At 40.6% G+C, this 23,449-nt stretch overlaps 1 protein-coding gene across 1 annotated transcript in view; it reads right to left on the reverse strand.

The window, feature by feature from the left end:
* The window catches only part of Bcar3 (BCAR3 adaptor protein, NSP family member), a 114,123-nt gene that overhangs the window by 86,823 nt on the left and 3,851 nt on the right, over positions 1-23,449 (reverse strand). The window contains exon 2 of the mRNA XM_076863485.1: positions 20,300-20,627. Coding sequence (XP_076719600.1) covers positions 20,300-20,616 — 317 coding nt within the window. The 5' untranslated portion in view covers positions 20,617-20,627. The remainder of the gene's footprint in view (positions 1-20,299; positions 20,628-23,449) is intronic.

The following is a 23,449-nucleotide window of genomic DNA, read 5'->3' on the forward strand; positions in this document are numbered from 1 at the left end:
GAGGCCCTGGGTTTGATCCTCAGCACCACATAAAAATAAATAAATAAAATAAAGGTATAATGAAAAAAAAAAAAAAAAGAAATCATTCTCTGTAGAGGGAGAAAATATAAAAAAGAAAATATAAACCACAACTATATCCATATAATTTAGTTAATGCCTCAGAGCATTAGAAATTTCTATATATGGAACTTCCATTTACTTAATATGATAGGCCACATATTCTGAAAACTAAATGATAGCTAAATTACAAATTTATTTTCAAATATATAATTGAAGTCACAAGAAAGGGAAATTCTCAAACATATTCACATACAAAAGAGACTCAGAAACAGGGAACAAAAAAGAATATAAAATATGAGCAACAGCAAAATAAAGTCAAAAGAGACCTTAGGGAGGATAAACCAGATAAATCCTGGGTCTGAAAGTGAGTAGCTTACTCAGTGGCCCTGCAGGATGCCGGAATCTTGGAAATTAGGCTTCTCCCAGCCCCAAAGGAGGAAAAAAAAGTGCTGAAATCAAAACAAAACACACCACACTCTAGCAAAGGAAACCACAATTGAAACCTATTGTTTCCACCACAAACTCTGATTGGAAAAAAATAATGGTAGTATGAGACGTCTCTCCTAAGAATTTTTAACTACAGGTCAGTCTTCATGTTGATTGGAAATTCAATTTATATTATTTGCTTTTATAAAGAAATCCAAAACCCAGACATTAAAGTATATCAGTAAAGAGAACAATGGAAATCATTTTTGGAGGAAAATTTTCTCAACACAATACTGCTCAGGATATCCATAAATGTAGTCAAGAATAAATTCCCTTTTAAAAATAACCATATACACTGGAAACAAGCCCCAGTGAGAAAGTCAGCAGAAATAATAATAGATTAAGACCCTCAAAGACTTCAGATATTGGAATATCAGATATAGGTTATAAAACATATCAAAATTTAGGATATAAAAATATCAAAAGTGAGCTAAGATTAAAAACAAAAATGACTTATTATAATTTTTGAAATAAAAATTATAATCAATTAAAGTATAAAACTTAATAGCTAGATTTAAAAAAACATACTAGCATGACTACAGATGATATTTATGAATTAAAACAAAGATGCATAGATATCACAGAGAATAAAGTACAGAGAAAAGGCAATGGAAAATATGAAAGACCTGAAGGTGGAATCTGAAGACCCAAGCACATTTAACCAGCGCTCTAGAAGGGGAGAATTGAGACTGAGGGGAAAACAAGAGTCAAAGAAACAATGATGGGAAATCTTCAAAGTTCATGAGATGATAATCCTCGAATTCAGGCACTCCTGTGAATCTCGATCAGTAAAAACAAAAAATAAATTCTCACCTAGACACACCATACTGAAACTAGACCACCACAGACAGAATGGAGCTTGAGAGCAAAGGGCAAGGAAAGATTGCCCTCGGCGATGACATGGGGCTGATAGAATTTTATTAGCCAAAAGGGAAAGTGAAACACTCAAAATTCTGTGCCCAGCAAAACTATGGAGTGAATAAAGACAACTTTAGACAAACAAAACAACAACAACAACAACAACAACAACAAACCCAGAATGTCCTACAGGAAGAAAGAAAATGATGCCAGAAAAATATCTAAGATCTAAGAATGAATGATGGACAAAGAAACTGATATGCAGGTAACTTCAAACCAGCACTGATGGTATAAAACAAGCAGCATGTCTAATTTGTAAGTTAAGGAAAGAAAAAAAAAAAGAAAGAAAGAAAGAAAGAAAAACTACCAGCTCCTATCCATGAGAATATCTACTATGGCAGATGCTCAAAAACATGTGCATAGTGGTACACACATGTAATCCCAGTGACTTGGAGGCTGAGGTAGGTGGATAACTTGAGCCCAGGAGTTTGAGGACAGCCTGGGCAATGTAAAGTGACCTGTCTCAAAAACAAAAACACAACAAACAAGACAGAAAAGGATTAGATTACCATATGGATCAGCAATTCCACTGCTGAGAAGTACCTAAAAGAATTGAACACAGGCTCTCAAAGAGACATTTGTACACTCAAGTTCACAGGAGCACCATTTACAACAGCCAAAAGGTAGATGCAACTCCATCAGTGGAGGGAGGATCAACAAAATATGGTACATACAATACAACAGGCTGTTATTTAACTTTAAAAGGAAGGGAATTCTGACACATGACACAACATGGGTGAACCTTCAAGATACTATGCTAAGTGAAAGAAGGCAGTCACAAAAAGGATAAATAATGTGTCATTTCACTTGTATGAGGTATCTAGGGTAGCCAAATCCATAGAGACAGGGAGTAGAATGGTATTACCATTCTGTCGGGGTGGGGAGGGAAGAATGAAGAGTTGTAATAACTAATTAGAACAACAACACCAAAAAGAATGAAGAGTTGTTTAATGGTCTACAGTGTTAATTTTGCAAGATGAAAAGAATTCTGGATATTGGTTGCACAATAATGACAGTGTACTTATTAAGACTACAGGCACAGAAAGACCCATACTGTAGTGCATGATCTCATATGTAGAATAAGTGCCGCAGCACACTCATACATAGAATGTCAAAAAGCTGATCTCACAGAAGTTGAAAGTGAATGGCAGTTACCTGAGGCTGGGGAGAGTGGGGTGAGGGAGAGATGGGGACAGGTTGATCAATGCAAACCAAGTTACAATTAGAGGCAAGAAGTTCTGCTGCACTGTTGCACAATGGAGGTAACTACTGATGACATACTATACATTTCAAAAAAGCTAAAAGAAGAGATTTTGAAAGTTTTCACCATAAAAAAAAAAAAGTTAAATGTTTGCAGAGACAGGTATGTTAAACCTGATGTAAACGTTACGCAATGTATACTACAAGTTTCAAAACATCACATCACTTCCCAAATATGTGTAATTTTTATGTATCAATTAAAAGTTAATTTAATATTGATTAAAGTAAAAATGGCTAACATAAAATGTATATTTTAAGACACTTAAAAATTGTTTTAAAAATCAAACTAAAATATAGGAGAATAGTATTAAAGTCAAGAGGAAGGTGACTAGTGTTCTGAGGCTCTTATGTTGATCAAAAAGAAGAAAAGGTATTATTTACTTTGTGTTTTATGAAGCAATATAAAGGTATTTTTTAAAGTAACCACTAAATGAACAGAAATAGAATATTTCAAAAAAGACAATTCAAAATGAGGCAGCAGCAAAAACCCCATATTTTTTTAAAAAATGTACAAATAGTATAGAATTACAGAATAACAGGCAGGTACAAACCCAAATACATTACTAAACACAATAACTATGACTAGGTTAAACTCATAATTACAAGACAGATTTTTAGAATATAGAATACAGCATGAACAGGACCCAGTTAAAGTAGTACTTTGAAGGAACTATACAGCCTTAAATGCTTGTTTTTAGAAAAGAAAGCCTGGAAATTAATTAAGGGTTCAGTTTAAGCTAAGACTACAGAATAAACATAAAGAAAAATAGAACAGTGGAGAGAAAAACTGAGCAGAAATCAAATTACAAACAAGGATATCACAGAGAACCAGTAATCAAAGCCTGGTTCTTCAGAAAATCTAATAAAATAAACCTCTGATAGACATAATCGGTGGGGTGGCAAAAAACTATGGAAATGAAAAAGGCGCATGAATGCTATGAACATGGTATGTTAACAAATTAGCTTAGGAAAAAATGAACAAAGTTGAAGGAAAAAAAAAAGAAACAGAAAATCAAAACAGTCTTCTAACCAGTAAAATAAATTGAATCAGTAGTTTGATATCTTTCCATAAAGAAAACTTTAGGCCTTGATGGTTTTAAACATTTGGCAAGTTCTGCCAAACCTTGCAATTATTTGTTACTTAAAAAAACATAAAAACAGGGCTGGGGTTGTGGCTCAGTGGTAGAGTGCTCACCTAGTATGTGTGAGGCACAGGGTTCAATCCTTAGCACCACATAAAAAAATAAACAAAAATAAAATAAAGGTATTGTGTCCATCTACAACTAAAAAATATTAAACAAACAAACAAACAAACATAGAAACACCTCCAGAGACTTGAAAAAGAAGACATAACTCTAGTACTAAAAGCAAAATCAGTGAAAGGAAGGAAAAGTGTGTGGCTGATCTCACATGCGAGCAGATATGAAAAAAATGAGCAAAACACTGACAAACCAAACCCCAAATACATAAGAATATATCCTAATCAAATTAGGTCTGCTTCAGGAATACAGAATCAACATGAGAAAAATCTATGAGTCTCCACATTCACAGATTAAAGATAAAAAATAAAACTTGTGTATCTAACTGATGAGGGAAAGAACATTTTTTAAAAATCATCTTCTCATGATCCCTGAGGTAAGCTTAAATTAGAAATAGAAGAGAACTTCTTTATCCTGACCAAGGATGTCTACCAAAAACCTCAGCAAGTGCTGATCTTAATGGTGAAATATTAGACATGTTAGTAAAACCAGTCAATTGACCCATCAATCAAACAGAAACAAGACAAGGATGCCCATTGTAACTTCGTTTACTTACCACTGTCCTGCAGGTCTCCACTACAGTTAAATGAGCAAAATATATAAAAATGTAAGAGATGTCAAGGGGAGAACAAAACCGTCCTGACTCACAAATAATGACAAGAAGAGCAAGGCTCCTGGATATGAAAGCATTAGGCAAAAATCTCGAGGTTACAACTTACTGAGAGCAGGGACTAGAAGGCTTAGAAGTCCAGAATGGAGTTCTTGCTTTATGGGTGTTTATTCATTGCCCACCAATTCATTCCTAGAACACTTAAATGAAACCCAATACGAGGAAACTTGAACCAAGTGTGGTCAGTAGGCGGAGTCTAGTTACCTGAAGTCATGGGGCCAAGGAGGAACCACACTGCAACTTTGGGGTCTACTAGTCTATCATTTCTAACCAATCCATGTGCGAGGACATGTCACACAATCAGGAAAGGCAAAACCCAATAAATGGGAGAAAGTCTGCCCTCCATGGGCAACCTAGTGACTTCGGTGCATCTGCTGGTGGATATAGCCTTAGAATTTAGAGCCTTTCCCCTGTTCTCCAGCATGAAGCTCATCAACAACTCAGAATCTTTCTGTGGGAAGAAAGGGGATGGAAGAATGGAGGGAAGGAAAAGACAACAACAAGCTTTAAACTTAAGATTTTTTTTGTCTACTGGACAATATTCTTTCTATTAAAATAGAATTATATATAACTACATATACATAATTATAATCATGTAATTTGCCTTTGCTGATTTTCAAAGTGTAGGATAGAGTAGCGTTTTATATTTTATTAGATAATATCTTGCCCTTTCACCAGCCTCATCTTCTAACATTCCAACAAATCCAAACTATGGTATTCCCTAACCAACAGGCCTGGAGTCCCCATCTTATCATTTGTTCTCACCTTCTGGGACCAGGCATAGTGGAGTTCACCTGAAATCCCAGCAACTCAGGAGCCTGAGACAGGAGGATTGCAAGTTTAAGACCAGCCTCAGCAACTTACCAAGACCCAGTCTCAAAATAAAAAGGGCTGGGGGTGTGACTCAGTGGTAAAGCACCCCTGGGGGTTCAATTCCCGATACCAAAATAATGAAAAGAAAAAGAAAAGAATATTTCCTTTGTGCTCTTTTTCTAAGAATTATAAAACTTTATGATAACGAACCACTGTAATCCAATCTACATGTGTGTTCTGCTTTACTCCCTTACTGGACTAACAGCTCACAGGGTACAGGGTCCATATTTTATTACTTTTGCATCTCCAGGGCACAGTGGCTCAATAAATGTTGGTTTGAATGAATGTGTGTTCATTCTCCACCGTGCAGAAGATCTGGACTCCTCCCCTTCTCCTGAAGTACACTCCACAGGTTCACTAAGGGAAGAATAATGTTGCAGGGAGGGAGGAAAATGTTGTTCTTGGACCCCTGGGCCTCCTCACAAAGGAGATCATTTAGCCACAGTCTGTGACTCTACTGTGATGGCCTCAAACAGAACTCCCCCAGCAACAGAACATCATTGCTACCTGGGCAGTGCCTGGCTCCCCAGTCCCTCGGACCAGATACTTTCAAGGTGACACCGAGAGTCTGGCTGTTGCTGCTGAAAACTAATCTCTCTGGACATTGAGATGCCAGAGAGGAAGTTCATCAGGGAGATAGCCAAGAGGACAGCGAGTTTACCACAGGGCCATTTCCATCTGCTTATTAGGAAAAAAAAAAAAAAAAAAAAAAAAAGATGCTTAAAACAGGGCTGGCTTTGTGAGAAGAATAACAACATCTTGGAGAAAATATCAACCAGTTGCTCAGACTAACAGGTTATTTACAGATACTGGGATTCACATTAAGTTCCTAATAAAGAATTTCTTTCTTACTGTAGACAGGGAAATATTTTTTTTGAATTTGCCTTTGCTGATTTTAAAAGGGGGGAGGGCTTTAAACACAAGGAATATAACACTCCTAGATGTACAACCTATGAAAGTATTTTTTGTAAAAGCACCTTGCAAAATAAATGAGATTCATTCTTCCATATCTCACAACTCATTTATTTGTCTTACTTGTTAAATTATGCTTCATAGTAGCTCGCAGAATTAAGGTTAGTGCTTTTTTAATATTCTCCTCCCAGGGTTAACACATGACATGAGAAGTACCTCATTACAAATGCAAAAGAACATCAGGGATATTCCTTAATGATTAAATCAAGAGATCTGCCTTATAGCAGAGAGAGGTCCAGACAGAAGCTCACTGCTCTGCAGTGGAGGATTCATTTTGCATTTCTGATGTCAAAGCTAAAACAATTCACCAGATGTAATCTGGACAGCCATGTGTGACCACCTCCCTTCATCTAAATATTAAACTTCAATTAATGCTACTACAATCACATTATCTTCTTTGATAATGGTAGTAGCACGCTGCTGACTCATTCTGAGGCTGCATCTATCCAAATCCTGGAATATTTTTTTTCATGCGTGGTTCCTAAACCAAACTCCATATTTTCACTTTGTAATTAATGTTTTTGGACTTCAGTGCAAGTCTTTGTCTCTCCCTATAAAGCTTTGCCCATTTAAAGTTGTTGTGTTGGGCTGAGGATGTAGCTCATTGTAGAGCACTTACCTAGCATAAGTGAGGACCTGGGTTCAATTCCCACCATTGCAAAAAATTAATAAAATGAGAAATAGAGAAGGAATAAATTTCAAAATAATAATAAACATAAATTTGGTGTTTTGTTTCAAAATACCACTAAGTCTTTTTGTACCTCACATCAGTCATTCTAACATATTAGTTACCCGTCTAAGATTCATATCATCTGCCCACTTGATCTCTATTCCAGTGTTATTGTCTAAATGATTTTCTAAAAAATTATATAGGATTTTTAAATTTGTCTAAATGATTTTTTGAAATTGACTGTAATGGGGATAAGGACACAGCCTCTAGCACACTTCACATGCTGTGCTGGAGCCTGACTCTCTCTCATCCCAAGGACATACATCACCAATGATTGACATTCACACATATACCTCTAAGATTTCAACCACTTAAGCCCAGGAAGAAAAGCTAATCAGACGTGACCTGCTTTTAGCAAAGCCCTGCTAGCTACTAACGGTGGCTGCCTCCTTTACCAAGTAATTCCAAAGTCATCGTCCTAATAACCTGTTTTAGAATATTTTCTGAAATCAATGTCAAGCCTATCATTGTGCAGACTAATCTAATCTACCCACCTCCTTAAGTATTTTAAATACTTAACCACCTGCATTTTCCCTGTAGCTCTTTGTTGTTGTGCCACTATTACCCCAAGATGACAGTGCTGGCTTCATGGCCTCAGCCTCATGCCCCGTCAGTCTTCCTGGGCTCTGGGGCTTCATTTTATTTGGTGGCATTCATGACTCTTATCATAGCCTCATCTATTCCAGGCCAGCAATTCTTCCTTCACATTTGTCCTACCCTTTCCAATCAGAGAAGTCATTTTTTGACTTCTGAACAGGAAAAAATGCAAGCCGAACAGAAGCCCAGCAGTCGGGTTCCCTCACATCCTCCTCTCTTTGGTCTTATTGTTCCAAACATATCTTCTGAAAGCCCTTTTTGTTACCCTTGGCATTTTTGCAATCCTCTGCTCACTCTGCACTGTTTCTTTTACAGTCCAGAGCCACCCTCTGATGTGGTCCTTGGTTGCATGACCTGACCCTTTCTGGGTCTGGGTCCAAGGTCGGGACAGCATAGAGGAAGTGGTGGTACAGAGGAGGCAGGCCCTGAGGGAAGGGTTGTCTAGAAGGTACCACCTCCAATCACCAAGTGGAGGACAAAAAGGATCATGATACCTGTAAAGATGTTAAGGTCAGAGGTCAAGAAGAGCAGAGCTGCTTATCAAATTCGTGGAGGGGTATAAAGGGCTAGCCTGTGGTTGGGAAGTTAGGTCAGTAGCAAAAATAGAGAGACTAAGTGCTGGTAAGGTCAGATGGTTCAAAATGGACATCACTTTCTCCAAGAACCATGAACTCTTTAAAGAAAGACCAGGCCCCTCTACCTAAATCTCTAGCATGTGGAACAAATCCTGGCACACAGTTGGTGCTCCACATTACTAGTGAATGAATATATCAAGTGGCCCTGGCTCATCACACCACATTGGGGGACCTTTTAAATGAGTAGGTCCAGGCTGGAAGTGATCTTTCATGAATATCCTTCAACTGAAAAGCTACCTAAAAGGTCACAGGCCTCTTCCTCCTTTGAAACTAGGGTCAAAGTTTGGTTTTGGTTGTCCTGCATTGCATTTCTCTTTTGGAGCCTGAGGCCATGGGAGTAATCTTTAGGAATATCCCTTCTTACTGTACAAAGTAGGCTAAAGATGAGGACACACTTCCCTCCTGAGGCAAGCAGAGATTCTGACACCTGGTTACTTGTAAAACTCCTGCTTCTTTCTCTTCTATGAGTCAGTCTCTATCTCACCTGAAAATACAGCAGTGCCTCCCTGACATGCTCATGAGCAACAACAGTAAGAGAGCAGCAATTAAGGAAACTGCCTAATCATGTTAAAACAGCACCATTTAAATATCTCTTGCAGGTTACACTCCGATGAGTCTACCCAGGAATCAAGACTGATACAAAGCGGTACTGATTGACAAAAACAACCCAGTCATGGGTTAACCTGTGCTCAGCAGAAGTCTAGTGACAGCATTAAGCTAAAGGCCACTGTTGAAATCTTAACTTGGCAGCAGTCCGTCAAATTGAATTGGGTAAAAACAAGAAAAATTGTATCAAGGCCAGTATGTCTCTTGGCAGGCACAGAGGTTCTGGCATCAGGGAATCATCGGGCTTCAGGCTGTCTAAGCCCAAACACAGCACTTTTGATAAAAGTAGATGCTTTGTTTGGCTGGTATCTATCTACCCTTCCTCCACTCCCACCAGCCCCAGCCACCCTGCCCCCAACTTTTCCCCACCCCCTTCCAAAAGAGAGTGTGTGTAAAGGTTTCTTCTCAACTATTCAAAGGCAGAATCAAAGTGCTCAGTTCTTGGGTTATATTCTCAAGGCCTCTCAGAGGAAGGGCTTTAGCCAACCAGATAAAAGAACGCATGCCCTTAATCTGCCTACGAGGGCAGACACCCATCTTCGAGGTGGCTGCCCACCTAAACCTTGGAAAAGCAGCTATTACCTACCCCTCAAGCAAAAGCTCATTGCCAACCGCACATGTCCATGTACCTCCTCTGTCTGCAAAGACGTCAGGAATGGCTGGCACCGTTAGAGAAGTATAACGATCATGCTGATGGCTGGCCTGGGAAATGTCTACTTTAATCAACTAAAAAGTGTTTGTTTATGAAAGAAGGAAAAACTGTGCTTTGTTTTATTATAAGCTTAAAAAATTAGATCTTTTCCTACTGAATTTTGTCTATCATCCTAAAAAATAAACTTCCAGTGGGACACCATGGTGTGCACCTGTAGTCCCAGCTACTCAGGAGGCTAAAGTGGGAAAATTAGTTGAACACAGGAGTTCAAGGCCTGCCTGGGCAACATAGTAGACCCTGTCTCAAACAAATGTGTACACACACACACACACACACACACACACACTCTCTCACTTCCTCTGAATATCAGCCTTATCCAGATCCTGCTTCCTTTCTGTTCCCAAACTCCTCAGCCTCCTCTGCTGATCCTGGAATGGACCAAGCTGGAATTCTTCAGGACCAGATCCCAGGGTCTCCTCCTTTCTCTTTACTGAGGTTTCCCTTGGTGACAGCATCCATTTGCCTGGCTTTCATTTAATTTCTATGTAGATTCCCAACTTTTACTTTTTAGACCAGATCTCTTTCCAGAGCTCCAGGCACCTCATGCCAACTGCCTGTCTGATCCGGACCTCCACTGAGACACACGTGCATCTCAGACTTGCCCCACTCCACACAGAAGTCTTCATCCTCAGCAATTTGCCATCACCCCCTCCCCCAAGGAAAAGCAACCAACCAAACTAATAAAGCCTTGTTACTCTCCCAATCTCCCCATCTCAGGGGCCCCACCCCCTATGCCCAGCTGCCAGAGCCACACCTAATTTTCTCCAACCCTCAGTACATTTGGTCAACTCTACCTGCAAAACATATCTTGAATCCACCTACTTTGTCTTCTCTGCCACCCTCCAATCTGTTCCCTGTGCCCCCTCCAGACCCTCTTCCCCATCAGCCAGTCCTACATAGACAGACCAGTTTTCTAAAACCTCAATCTAATCATGCCACCTCTTGCTTAAAACCCTTTAGAGATTTCCTTTAACCTACATAGAAAATCTAAATTGCTTACCAAGGCCTAGACTAGTACATCCAACACAAGGATGACATGAGCCTCATAGATAATTTTAAATTTTCTGGTAGCCAATTAAATAAAGAAATAGGTGAAGTTAATTTAATAATATATTTTATTTAATCTACTATTTCAAAGATATTATGTCAATATGTAGAAACATATAACTGTTATTGAAATGTTTTATTTTCTCTTTGTATATTAAATCTTCAAATGTCCTCTCCCTCAGAGAGACCCTCCCTCCACTAATCCAAATAAGCCAGGGTCCTCTGATAGCCTCTTCCTCACGTTTCTTCATTTTGTACTTAGGTACTGATTGATGCAATTGTCCCAGGGCCCCCTAAACTGGGAGCTTTCTAGGGACAGGGGCCATATCTATTTCACTCTCCACTGGGTACCTGGTATCAAGCATAATGCCTAGCACAAAATACTGCATTTCACCACATAATCATCACAGATTTTAGGTGTCCCCCGCTTTTTTGCGAAAGAGTGGGGTGTCCAGGTGTGGTGGAACACACTTATACTCCCAGCAACTTGGGAGATGGAGGCAGGAGAATCACAAAGTTTGAAGCCAACCTCAGCAGTTTAGTAAGACCTTCAGCAATTTAGCAAGACCCTGTTTCAAAATAAAAAATAAGAAGGGTAGGGGATGTGGCTCAGTGGTAAAGCACCCCTGGGTTCAAACCCCAGTATACCTTCCCCCCAAAAGTAAGGCACAACCATTATGTGAAGCTTTTTTAAAAAATCATGCTGGTATTACTTAAAAATCATTTATTATTAAACTGTTTTTTAGTACAAGATTAGGATGCACAGAATACTCATGAATATACATGAATCCGGTGGCAACCATTATGCAGTAAAATATGGTAAACTTAATAAAAATGCATCAAAGAATGAAGAGCAAAGACACTGAGATTAAGTGCAAGAATATCAGGCAGGGACCAGTCCATTGAAGACAGAGAGGCTCTGTTCTGCGTATTAATACAATGATGTGATGATATTGAGGCACCCCATGCCCCTGTGCGGTTCTTATACCCATACACTGTGAGTGTTGGCCAAGACGCATTGCTTTAGGGCAGACCCAGATAAAGGGATTCCAGCCAGATTCCATCAACATGTGGGAAACTTTTCTTGCTGTGGAAGCTGCAGGCATTGAACGTGATCTCAGGTTACAAAGGAGGATTAGGAGCCTCCCAGTTTCTGCCTCCCAGGAGGAAGGAAGGAAGGAAACCAATCAGTCTGAGCCCCTCCTCCACGCCAGCTTCTGGGGGAGGCATCTTTACCTGTGATTGTATCTGATCCTTTGAGCCTTGGAGGACATGGGGATTCAAACAGGTAAAATAATGTACCCAAGGTCACAAAGCTACCAGGTCTAGCTGCTAGAATCAGCATCAAGGTCAATAGCAGCTTTCTTTGATAGTCACAGCTGCATCAAATCCCAGCAAAGGCTTCACTGACCTTCAGGGTTAGGGGTCCAAGCAGACTTAAGTAGCAGAGCAATAAATGGCTGGTGATCTCCTAGGAGCTAAGAGCAGGCACATGCCTGTTCAATGCAGACTCCCAGGAGGCGAATCAGGTTCAGGTAATGAAAGACAGAGCACTGACTTTCAGTGAGACCATCATAGTTAGTGATGGTCACTAAAACTTCTCAAGGGAGTTATTTCAACTCCATTTTATAGTTTAGAATTTGCTCTAGTCATGACACTTTATAAGTGGCAGAAACAGTGGTCTGAACTGAGACCTCTGAATTACCTGTTTCACGGGTTTTCTCCCCTCTGCAGAAGTCATGCTACCTTTGATCTTGTATTTGCAGGTAAATCTACAACTACAGATAGTCCAGGCTGCATAAAATCTGGGGCGATTACAGAAGATTTCTCAGACCTCTATTACTTGTAAATAGCAGCACAATCCTCTAAATAAGAACATCCATTCTTATTTTTGGGGACCTCTAAGAAGAGAAAGCTGGACATTCTGCATCAATCCTAACTGTGACCTGAGGGTGTTTTGGCTATGTGGCTCAGGCTGGTCTGGTCACCCAGTCTGGACCCTTCATGATGGCCCATCATGACCCTTCATGATGGTCTCTTTTCAATCAGCAATAACGACTAGGACTTCTCTAGTTTGTGTCTCCTGGCTGGGATAAGGTGGCTCCCAGATCCACATGTGACAAGAACATGAGTAATAATTTATAACTACATAGCTTCTTCTGTTTACAATGTTCTTCAACATATACACTGAAGGGTCTGACCACCTCAGAAGTCTAAAAATCTCCCCCTTCCCAAATGGCAGGAGGGAGCCCCCCCCCCCCCCCCCCGCAAAATGAGTTAAATCAGGTCTGTCCTGGGGGAGGAGATGTTGAACTCAACAAGGATTGCATTGTGTAATTCTCCAACAGCATTTTTGGTTGTGGTTTGTAATCAGTTTTTTTAAAATCCTCTAGTTTTCCCCAGATAACAGCTGAGAATGTGCAGATCCCAGCTTTCAGTTCAAATCATCCTTGTCAGTACAGGATTTGGGACTACCATCAGACAGCTGGAGACCTGCAGGAAGTCTCCATTCTCTGGGCACCTTCCAGCCAGAAGCAGCACATGATGCAGGGGCTGAGTTCACCTCTGACCCAGCTGCTCCTGGCCTCAGGACACCAGAGGCCATCAGGGCCAGGACTATACCATTCTTAGGAATTCACTGACCCATCTACAACAGCTGCATTCAAACACCAAGGGGCATTTGAAAATGTCAGCCAACTCAACTTGCAATTTAAACAATAAAAATTCAACCACGGACTACACGAATTTCTAGAGATCCTCTTGAACTTGGAGATATTAAAAAGTCATCATCACCCTGTTAACCCAATAAGTACACTTTCTGTTAAACAGAATCTATTCTTCTGTTAAATAGATGTTTTAAAACTCTTAAGTATTTCCTCTGCACATGAAAAGCTTGCAATCTGCAGACAGCAGACATGACCACATATAAATAAACTACAGATGTTTGCATGTGGACATTCATATTATTGATCCTTCTGATGAACTTTGAGTGAAAGACTGGTTTATTTTCATGTCTGGGGCAACATCTTGCTTTGTTAAGGAGAAACAGAAGTGATGAAGCGTGGTGGTTCTAAACAGAAACAACTGAAACAGTTTTTCAAGATGAGAGCGCTGGCACAGCCTGGAGTCAGGTCTTTAAATCAGGGTTTTAGAGAAAAGCCAGGCATACATCCTGTGCCTTACACCTTGGCTTCAACTTTAAAGATCTGACGCTGAGACACAGTGGTTTACTTACTGCCTGGGAAAGTGCACCGGATTTTCACTAGGGATAATTCTGCAGACTTTCTGGCCACTGTCAGTTACAACACTTGTGACTAGTCAGTCAGCTCCCCTCATGCAAACTAATGAAACACCACATTGTCCCGACACATGCTCCCACAACACAAGAGGCAGAGGAATTAGGCCCTCGCAGCTGTTCCCAGGAATGCATGCCTCCACATACCCACAGGCAGGAAAAGGACCTGAACAGTCTCCAAGCGCTGATCTGTCAACCATCCGGGCAACACAGACATCCCAACAGGAACCGGTCCCCTCTCAGCCCAAGGAAAGGCCCAGATTCAAATACAAATCCATCCTTGAAGATAAATGAATCAAAGGGACAGCAGTCGAACAACGATAATGTCAGGAGGAAATCCTGTCGGCAGGCCTCTCGGACAAACCTGGCTCTGCTTTTAACAAAGGCTCCTTCTGTGACATCAAGCAGCAGGTTTAAGAGCTCCCTGGCTTCTGGCTTTGGCCACCTTTCAAAACCACAAGTACATCCAAGGGCAGCCAAGACAACAAGAAAGCCAAGAGATACAGTCTCTGAAAGAGACTGGCTTCTGCCTGACTCCTGGCAACCAAGACTCCGTTCTCCCCAAAGTGGGTGTCTGAGGTGCTGAGTTCAGACAGAAGATGGACCTCTTGCCTGCAAGAAAATAGCTCAGAGGATGCCCAACTGGCACTAATATTCTTGGGAAGTCGTGAAGCACAGCATCTGGGGAAGGCCCTATCTTAGTCTCTGGGTTCTGATCCTACCTCAGTCATCCACCAAGGTCTGATCTTGGGTACCTCAACAGCCCCTGAACCCATTTTGCCAACTATAAATGATAATGATGATGAAATCCACCATGTATTACACAAGGTTACTGATGTTCAAAGAAGATAACTTATGAACATACCTATAAGAGGTTTTAAAACTAAGCCAGACACCGTGGCACATGCCTGTAATCCCAGTTGAGAGACTGAGGCAGGGGATCTATTGCAAGTTTCAGACCAGCCTCAGCAACTTAGCAAGACCCCGTCTCAAAATTAATTTTTGAGGGGCTGTGGTTGTGGCTCAGTGGTAGAGCACTTGCCTAGCATGTGTGAGGCACTGTGTTTGATTCTTTTTTTTTAATATTTATTTATTTTTTAGTTGTAGTTGGGCACAATATCTGTATTTTATTTATTTATTTTTAGGTGGTGCTGAGGATCGAACCCAGGGCCTCACACATGCCAGGCGAGTGCTCTACCACTGAGCCACAACCCCAGCCCCATGGGTTTGATTCTCAGCATCACATATAAATAAATAAAATAAAAGTCCATCAACAACTAATAAAAATATTTTTTTAAATTAATTTTTGATAAAGAGGCTGGGATGTAGTTCAGTGATAGAGTGCTTGCCTAGAATTGTGAGGCCCTGAATTCAAGCTCCAATCCTAAAAAAATAAAAAGAGAGAAAAAGAAGGGAGCGGGGAGGAAAAGAAAAATTTAAACCACAAAATGGAAGAGATACTAAAAATTTGGGAGGATATGACACATGTGGATGACAACTTAATGCAAACTTTCAGGTCAAAGGGTAGCTTCTTCTGCTTTGCCTGGGGCCTCTCAACAGACTGTATGTTTAATTCACATGCAATAATAAAGGTGATTTTTTTTTTTAATGATTAATAAGCTACACACAGTTGTTTGGAAAATAGCAAACTTGCAACAAGTCAGAATACTGTTGTCAAGCCCTTATGCCCCCATGGATACCTAAAAACACAGATAGTACAAAACACTTTGAATACTGTTTTTTTTTCCCCTATATATACATATGATAAGTTTAATTTGTAAATTAGACTGAGATTAACATAATAAAATAAGTACAATAATATACTCAATATATTTGAAACCTTGGCATATTTCTTTCCTTATTAAGTCAAAAACTTTTATTTTTTCACTTAAAAGAAGCACTTCACTACTTCTCTTTGGCATATCTGAATTGCCATCATTGCTACTCTTGCACTTTGGGGCCATTAAGAAAATAGTTAGCTAGGTGTGGTGGCGCATACCTGTAATCCCAGTGGCTTGGGAGGCTGAGGCAGGAGAATGCTGAGTTCAGAGCCAGCCTTAGGAAAAGCAAGGTTTGTTAAGCAACTCAGTGAGACATTGTCTCTAAATAAAATACAAAATAGGACTGGGGATGTGCCTCAGTGATTGAGGGACTCTGAGTTCAATCCCTGGTACCCCCACTCCAAAAGAAAGAAAAAAGAAAAGTAAAGGCTACTTGAACACAAGCCCTACCATACTATGACAGTCAAGGTAGCTACTAAGTACTAACAGGTAGATAATATATATAGCATGTATACCCTGGATAAAGAGATGATTTGTGTCCCAAGTGGGATGGAGCAGAATGTAGCAAATTTTCTTCATGCTAATCAGAATGGGCATAATTTAAAACTTATGAGTTATTTCTGGAATTTTCCATTTAATAGATTCAGATAGCAATTGATTCAAGGTAACTGAAACCTTGAAAAAAAAAATGTGGATAAAGGGAGACTCAAAGACAAAGAGGTTCTTGTCTGGATGGTTTCCTTCTGAGTGTAGTGAAAAGAGGGGTCTGGGTTGTCCAAGATGACCCCGCCATGATCATGCCAACACTAAAAATGATGAAATGGAAGGTCTTCATATTTGACACCTGGAAAGTCAGTGTCTATTGAAATTAAACCTTGAATTTACTATGAAAAGAGAAGAGTATTATGTGAGCTGGAACATGGGGTAGCTGGTGTTCCCCCAGCTCCTTTAAGCTATGAGGGTTGAATTAGTTATAAATGTTCTATTTCTCTTTCACTGAATTTTGGTTGTGACACCTTAGGCAAAACCTCTCTCCAGAGCCTTGAGTTCTCATTCATGTTGTTTGTCTCTAGCTTTTCACATACAAAAGCTTTTTTTTTTTTTTTTTTTTTGTATAATAGCTATTCCAAAAAGGAACTGAGGCATCTTACAATTTTATTAGGGATATTTAAAGGGCGGGGGGGGGGGGCGTGGAAAGACAGGAAAAGGTGGGTTTAGTGGTACACACCCGTAATCCTAGCTAGTCTGGAGGTTGAAGCAGGAGGTTGAGGCTTCGTAAGACCATGTCTCTTAATAAAAGATGTAATGCTGGGGACATAGCTCAGTTGTGGAGCACTTGTGTTCAATCCCCAGTACCACAAAACATGAACAAAAGGAGTATAAGGTACTTTGAACTCCTTAAAGTCAGGAGGGCCTGGGAGATTTAAAAAAAAAAAAAAAAAACAGGTTAGGAAAATAAATATACTTAAAATAAGACCATGGGGGTAGGACTTTGTGATCCTTTGACACAAAGGATCACTCAGCATAGATTTTGAAGAATATGACTTTGTTACTTTTAGCTTCTCACTCAGCATAGATTTTGAAGAATATGACTTTGTTACTTCCTGTATGCATCTTAAACAATAAGATATTTTTAAGTTAAGCATAAAAAAGATGTGAATCTGGATTAACATATCTCTGAATCAAAAACAAACCCTAAGCTAGTAATACTTGTTAAGACTCCACTGCCTGGACTTCAAACTCGGGACTTGTGTGCTGCTCGCTCTCCTGTAAGATCTCTTCCAGAGATCTGACCTCTGTCCAAGTCAGCTTTTAAAGCAAAAAGCTTTGAACTCTTGGCACGTTGGCAGCTTGGACCTTGGGTGTTTACGAAGAACTTCCTCAAGATAGGAAGGGTGACTCCATTGTCACTTCCCCCACAGTGGCCTGCCTCTGTGTGATTTCCCCCTTAGAGAGTGGGCACCTAGCCGGGAGGGACCTCAGAGCTTCAGGGAGTGAGTTGTGAACTGTCTGTGCCTGGTACATGACAGCTATTTAGCTCAATTAGGAGTTTAGGTTAATAAATACAAAGTGGTCCATGCAACAAACAGCCAGGGTTCTGGCTCTGCATTGTGTGGCCTGGCATTGGTGCTGGTTTGGGGCAGGCCAAAAGTTGTCTTTGCTGCTTACTTTCTTCATCTTGCCTACTGAGCACCAATGATGTGATATTAACAGAAGCTGTATAACTGTGCACCTCTGTATTTACCTATTTCATCCCCAAACTGTTGTCCGCTAGCTCTCTGAGCTGGGAAGTCACCCACCTACATTTTGCAGAGCATGTCCAGGGCTCTCTAACCCCCAGGATATCCTGCGAAATCTTCTGATATGGCAGCAGAGATATTTCTGGGTTCTTTAGTGCTATCTACAGAGAATATCTGGACTTCCAGTTATTTGCTTTTTATCTGACTGCAATTATGAAACTAAAGCCAATTCTGACCTCTTGTCTAGCTTTCTACCAATATCTATACTATTCTCCCCTCAACTTGCTACACTCCAATTACAGCCACACCTTTCTTTGGGGGTTTTCAAACATGCCACCATTTGTTCCCCTCTTCGGTGCTTTGCCCTGGATTTTCTTATCCCTGGAACAGCCTGCAAGGCTCCTGGTTGCCTTCTTTCATTATGCAAGTCTTAGCTTAATCACCATCTCAGAGACCTGTTCACTTCACCAAAACAAAACAATAACAACAACAACAAATCTCATGCCCAATAAATCTGCAGGATGTTCACTGATTTCTTCCATAGCATTTACTACAAACCTCAGTTTTCTTATTTATTTATTTGAATCTATGATCTATATTCTCACTGCAATACAAGCTCTGAGAAATCCCTGCTTCAGATGCACGATTGTACTAACAGTTCACATATTTTTTCCTACTCCAAGAAAGGGCAAAAGCAGATTACTGTAATAATCTGCCTGCTAGGATTTCTACAATGTTGGATCAGCTCTTTGCTTTAGACAGAGGGATTAGGTGGAATTTTTCTGGTGAAACCTTGGGGCATATAAAACCAACGTACTCTGATTAATACAGGTGAGTACAATTAATTAGAGCACAATGTACTCTAATTAATCCAATATGTAGATATTGATCCAAAAAATAAGCCAAGATCAAAGCGGCTTTCTTTGCTACAAGGCTGGACAAAAGGAGAGATGACAGAAGAACCAACCCCATTCTTTACTGATAGCATCACAAGTTGCTGATCTTCTTCAACAGGAAAAGGAGTGCGGAGTTTTCAAACTAGCTCCAACAAGCAGAAACCAATCACAGCCAGGGCTTGGTACAAACCCAGAGAAGCAGCATTTATTACTATAAGGCTTATTTACTCAGATCCCTGGCATGGGCAAGGAGAAATCATTTCTTGTTCTACAGTATTCTGAAGCTGACTTGATGCTACCTCCACACAAAATTTTATTTCAACATGCTGACAACTACACGTTAGGAGATACAGGTCCTAATTTATAGACACCCTGGCATCTCTGTAGAATTGAATGGATGTAGCAGGTGCAGTCGATACTTGGGAGGCTGAGGCAGAAGGATCACAAGTTCAAGCCCAGCCTGGGCAATTTAGCAGGAGCCTGTCTCAAAATTAAAAAAAAAAGGGGGGGGGGGTGTGGCTCAGTGGTAGAATGCCCTTGCATTCAATCCCCAGTACCTCCACCCCTCAAAAATTGAATGGATGTAGTTCAGAATCTGATAATTTGATTAAAAAAGTATGCTTTCTTTTAAGGGACTAATGATATAGAAAGTTAGGTTTAAAATACTCTCAATTATCAGATGATATTAAGAAATAGTTATTTTTTTAGACGCAATAGTTCCTTTTTAACATTGTGGTTATATACACTTTATAAATAAGAGTCCTTATCTTTGAAACACATATACCAAAATATTCACAGATAAAATAAGTATATCTGTAAATGAGATTTGTTTCAAAAGAATACCAGAGGACAGCTATTTGGGAGCCTGAGGCAGGAGGATCACAACTTCAAAGCCAGCCTATTCAACTTAGCAAACTCCTGTCTCAAAATAAAATTTAAAGAGGGGCTGAGTATATAGCTTAGTAGTAGCTCTCTTGCCTACCATGTGTGAGGCCCTGTGTTCCATCTCCAGAACCACAAAATAATAATGGTAATAATAGTGATAATAATAATAATAATACCACCACCACCAACAGAGGAGAGAAAATAGGTGGAAACAGACAAAACAGGACTAGTTATATGTTTCTAACTGCTGAAGCAGGGTGAGGGCTCCATGGGAGTTAGTTATTTACTTAACGCAGTATCTATTTGGCATTTTCCCTAATAAAATAACTTTTAGAAAGCTGTTTATTAATTTTTACCCATGAAATTAGAGACGTTACCTGAAGGTGAATTTTTCGCTTTTCCAATCATGCAGCAGATTTTCCTGGATGGCATCCTGGGTCAGAGGCGAGCTCTGCCGTGGGGATTTGGAGTGGGGAAGGGTGCCCATGAGACTGATGCTGTCACAGGATCTGATGGGTGGAGGGCCCTTTTTCTTCCGTGGAAGGGTGCCATGTATAGACACGTCTTGATAGGCATCAGTGCGATGCTCAGCGAGAGGGGACTTGCTGCTCAGAAGGTCCATGGAGGAGGCGAGGGGGAACTGGTGATTCACTGGCATGTTTCTGGGAAGGCTTGCAAATTTTCCTGCAGCCATGATTCTCAACCCTAAGAAGGAAAGAGAGTAAAGCATAAAGCTGATTTATTCACAAGGGCTGACTTCCTAGTTGCAAAAGGAAATGGAATTATGCCACATAACCAAAGAAAATTCTCAGAGTGTTAAAAGACAAACTACATTTAATGGCACTACTAGTGGAGTCTAATAAAAAGGGATGCTTACACTCATTCCCCCCTTTAGGATCCTACAGAGAAATTCACCTAGATTCGAAACAAAAGCAAAAGGGAAAAACACATCTCAGAATTGTTAGAGTGCATGAGCCATTTTATTATTTCAGATGACTGGGGCAGATGGAAAAGCACAACTAATCAAAAAAGGCTATTAGGAAATGGTTTCAGTAATAAACACATCAGAGAAATGTTATAAATTGTTAGATAATTGGTTCACATATGTCCACCACCCTGTAATGATAAGAACAGGCGGAGATTATTGGAATTCTTTAGCTGCTAGAATGTCTTTAGTGCCAGAAGAACCCCTCTGTTGAGCTACCCAGGGCAGAATTTTTTTTTCTGACAAGACCTGATGCTTATAAATAAATCAATGTACTCTAATTAATGAAGACAGGCCAGGGTCAGGGGTGAAGAGGTGGGCCGCTCTTCCATATATCAGTGGGCTCAGCTGTGGTGGAAAGCCACTTCGATGGTGGCTGCATGCACACTGTCCCCCCTCAGGGGTCAGGAACCTGTCTGCCACCAGCAGGGTTAAGCAATGCCCATGGGTGCCTGCAAACTCAGGGAAGAACAAAGAGGGAAGGGGGAGAAGGAAATAAAAATGGGAGTGGGACATATGGAGCATGGAAAGAAAAAGTGACACATAGGTTGCAGTTGTTCCAACAATCATTCCCAGCTGAGGCCACTTGTAGAAACATTCACCTTGAGCAAAATCCATGTTCCTAATCTCCCCTCAAACAAACTATGGTTTTGACCTAAGCCAAATCATATAAGACAATTTAAGGCCAACATACAGAGGAAAATAAAGAGGAGCCTCAACAAAAAATAGGGCTATCCTCTGGAGATAGAAGGCTCCAGAGACTGTCTTGCACTAGTTATGAGACTCTGGTCTGCAAACCACACAGCAGGGCAGCTGAGCTAATGTGCTGCCAGCACCCATGGCTGGTGAGAACAGCCCTTTGCAAAAACCAGGAGGAGGAGGAAGAGGAGGAGAACAAGAAGAAGAAGAGGAGGAAGAAGAAGAGGAAGGAGGAGGAGGAGGAGAAACCACACATGATCCACTGCTTCTGCATGAAACAGAGAGAAATTCACAAGTGCTAGGGCTGGGTGGAAGGACTCTTTAGTTAAGGAATATAATCCTAATCCTATCCATTTTTTGCCACATCTAATATTTCTGAAGCTTGTCTGTTCCATGTTCAACTGGGACCACACAGAAGGCCTGGCTCACAGTGAGCACAGAACAATAGGGAGGAGTGTCATGAGGGCCCCTCCCAGCTCTGGCTAGTACCTGGCACACTGTCAGCATTTGCTTAACGTTAATCATTGTTATTAAAAAAAGAAACCAAATTTCCCAGCCCCTGACCACCATCGATGTAAACCAACTAAGGATCTCCGCCCCCACCCCAGCCATGAACTCTTGACTGCTCAAGTTATCAGCACCTTCCTATTTCATGGGTCTGGATCATTTCAAAGAACCTGGGGAAGATGTCAATAGCACCCTACAAAACCTCTTTATGTGCAAAGGGCCATGTTGTCGATTAGGTCTATTTCTAAGACAGTATGGAGGGCAAAAGTTATCCCGGCCCCAGAGCCTCTAAGGGCAGCCTGTTTCCTCTCTGCACAATCAAAACTGATCTAGATTTCAAGATGGAGCTAAAATGCTCTAAAAGTGCCCTTCTGCAAGTTATGCACACTTTAAATTTATTCTCTGATGACAAAGGTTGTTAACACCCTCCTTTCCTACCTTTAATTCAACAAACATTTAAGTACCTATTCCATATAAGACACTCAAAGAAACAAAGACGCCTAAGTTCCAACCCTATGACTATGAACTTCTATGAGAAAACAGAACTCATAAACAGCAACCCTCCCACTAGAAGGGTTAACAACAAATAATTTTCACAAAAAGACTCCAGGAGGATCTCAGAGAGGGCAACCATAGAGACTAAGCATTTTGAAGGGTTGAAATTTGTAGGGAAGGCATGGAAAGTGACCCCACAGGCCCAGCACACTGCAAGTCATGTGGTGTGGCTTGAGTTGAGAAGTAAAGCAGCATTTCCTGGAAGATAGATAGCTGAGGAGAAGACCATGAAGTCTGGAAGTTTCTGCTAAAGTGTCTGGACTTGACTAAGTCTTAGGGAAGACCTAGAAGGGACAGATTCTAGTCTGTACTCAAGTAAGTAACCGGTAATTTTGGTGGGGAGAGGTAAGAGTTCTAGGGAGGCTGCTCCTGTGAATGGCAGTAACCCATCAAGGACTGATGAAGAACTCTGACCTGGGGTAGTGACCTGCGAAAGGGAAAGGAAGGACACAGTGAAGAGATATCAGGAGCATGAAGCTTCTGGCTAGGAGGAAGCAGGCCACAATCATGGGAAAAGGTACAACATGCTAACTGGTTTCAGAAGGGGACTCCTGCAGGGGGCGATATGCAGCTCACCACTGGAACTGTTGTGTGTCAAATGCCAGGGTACGGTTCAGTATAGAGGAGGCGAAATACTGGTATGTGCAGTTAGGAGTGAGGGCAGACGTAGATTTTTAAGAATTATCAACAGAAAAGGAAATAACAAGAAATTAGATACTTGATCTTATCATTATCAGCTGTGATAACAGACATGAAAGTACCTCTTAAACTATCAGGAACC

The sequence above is a fragment of the Callospermophilus lateralis genome, chromosome 7 (genome assembly GCF_048772815.1).
Source record: "Callospermophilus lateralis isolate mCalLat2 chromosome 7, mCalLat2.hap1, whole genome shotgun sequence".
Taxonomy (NCBI): Eukaryota; Metazoa; Chordata; class Mammalia; order Rodentia; family Sciuridae; genus Callospermophilus; species Callospermophilus lateralis.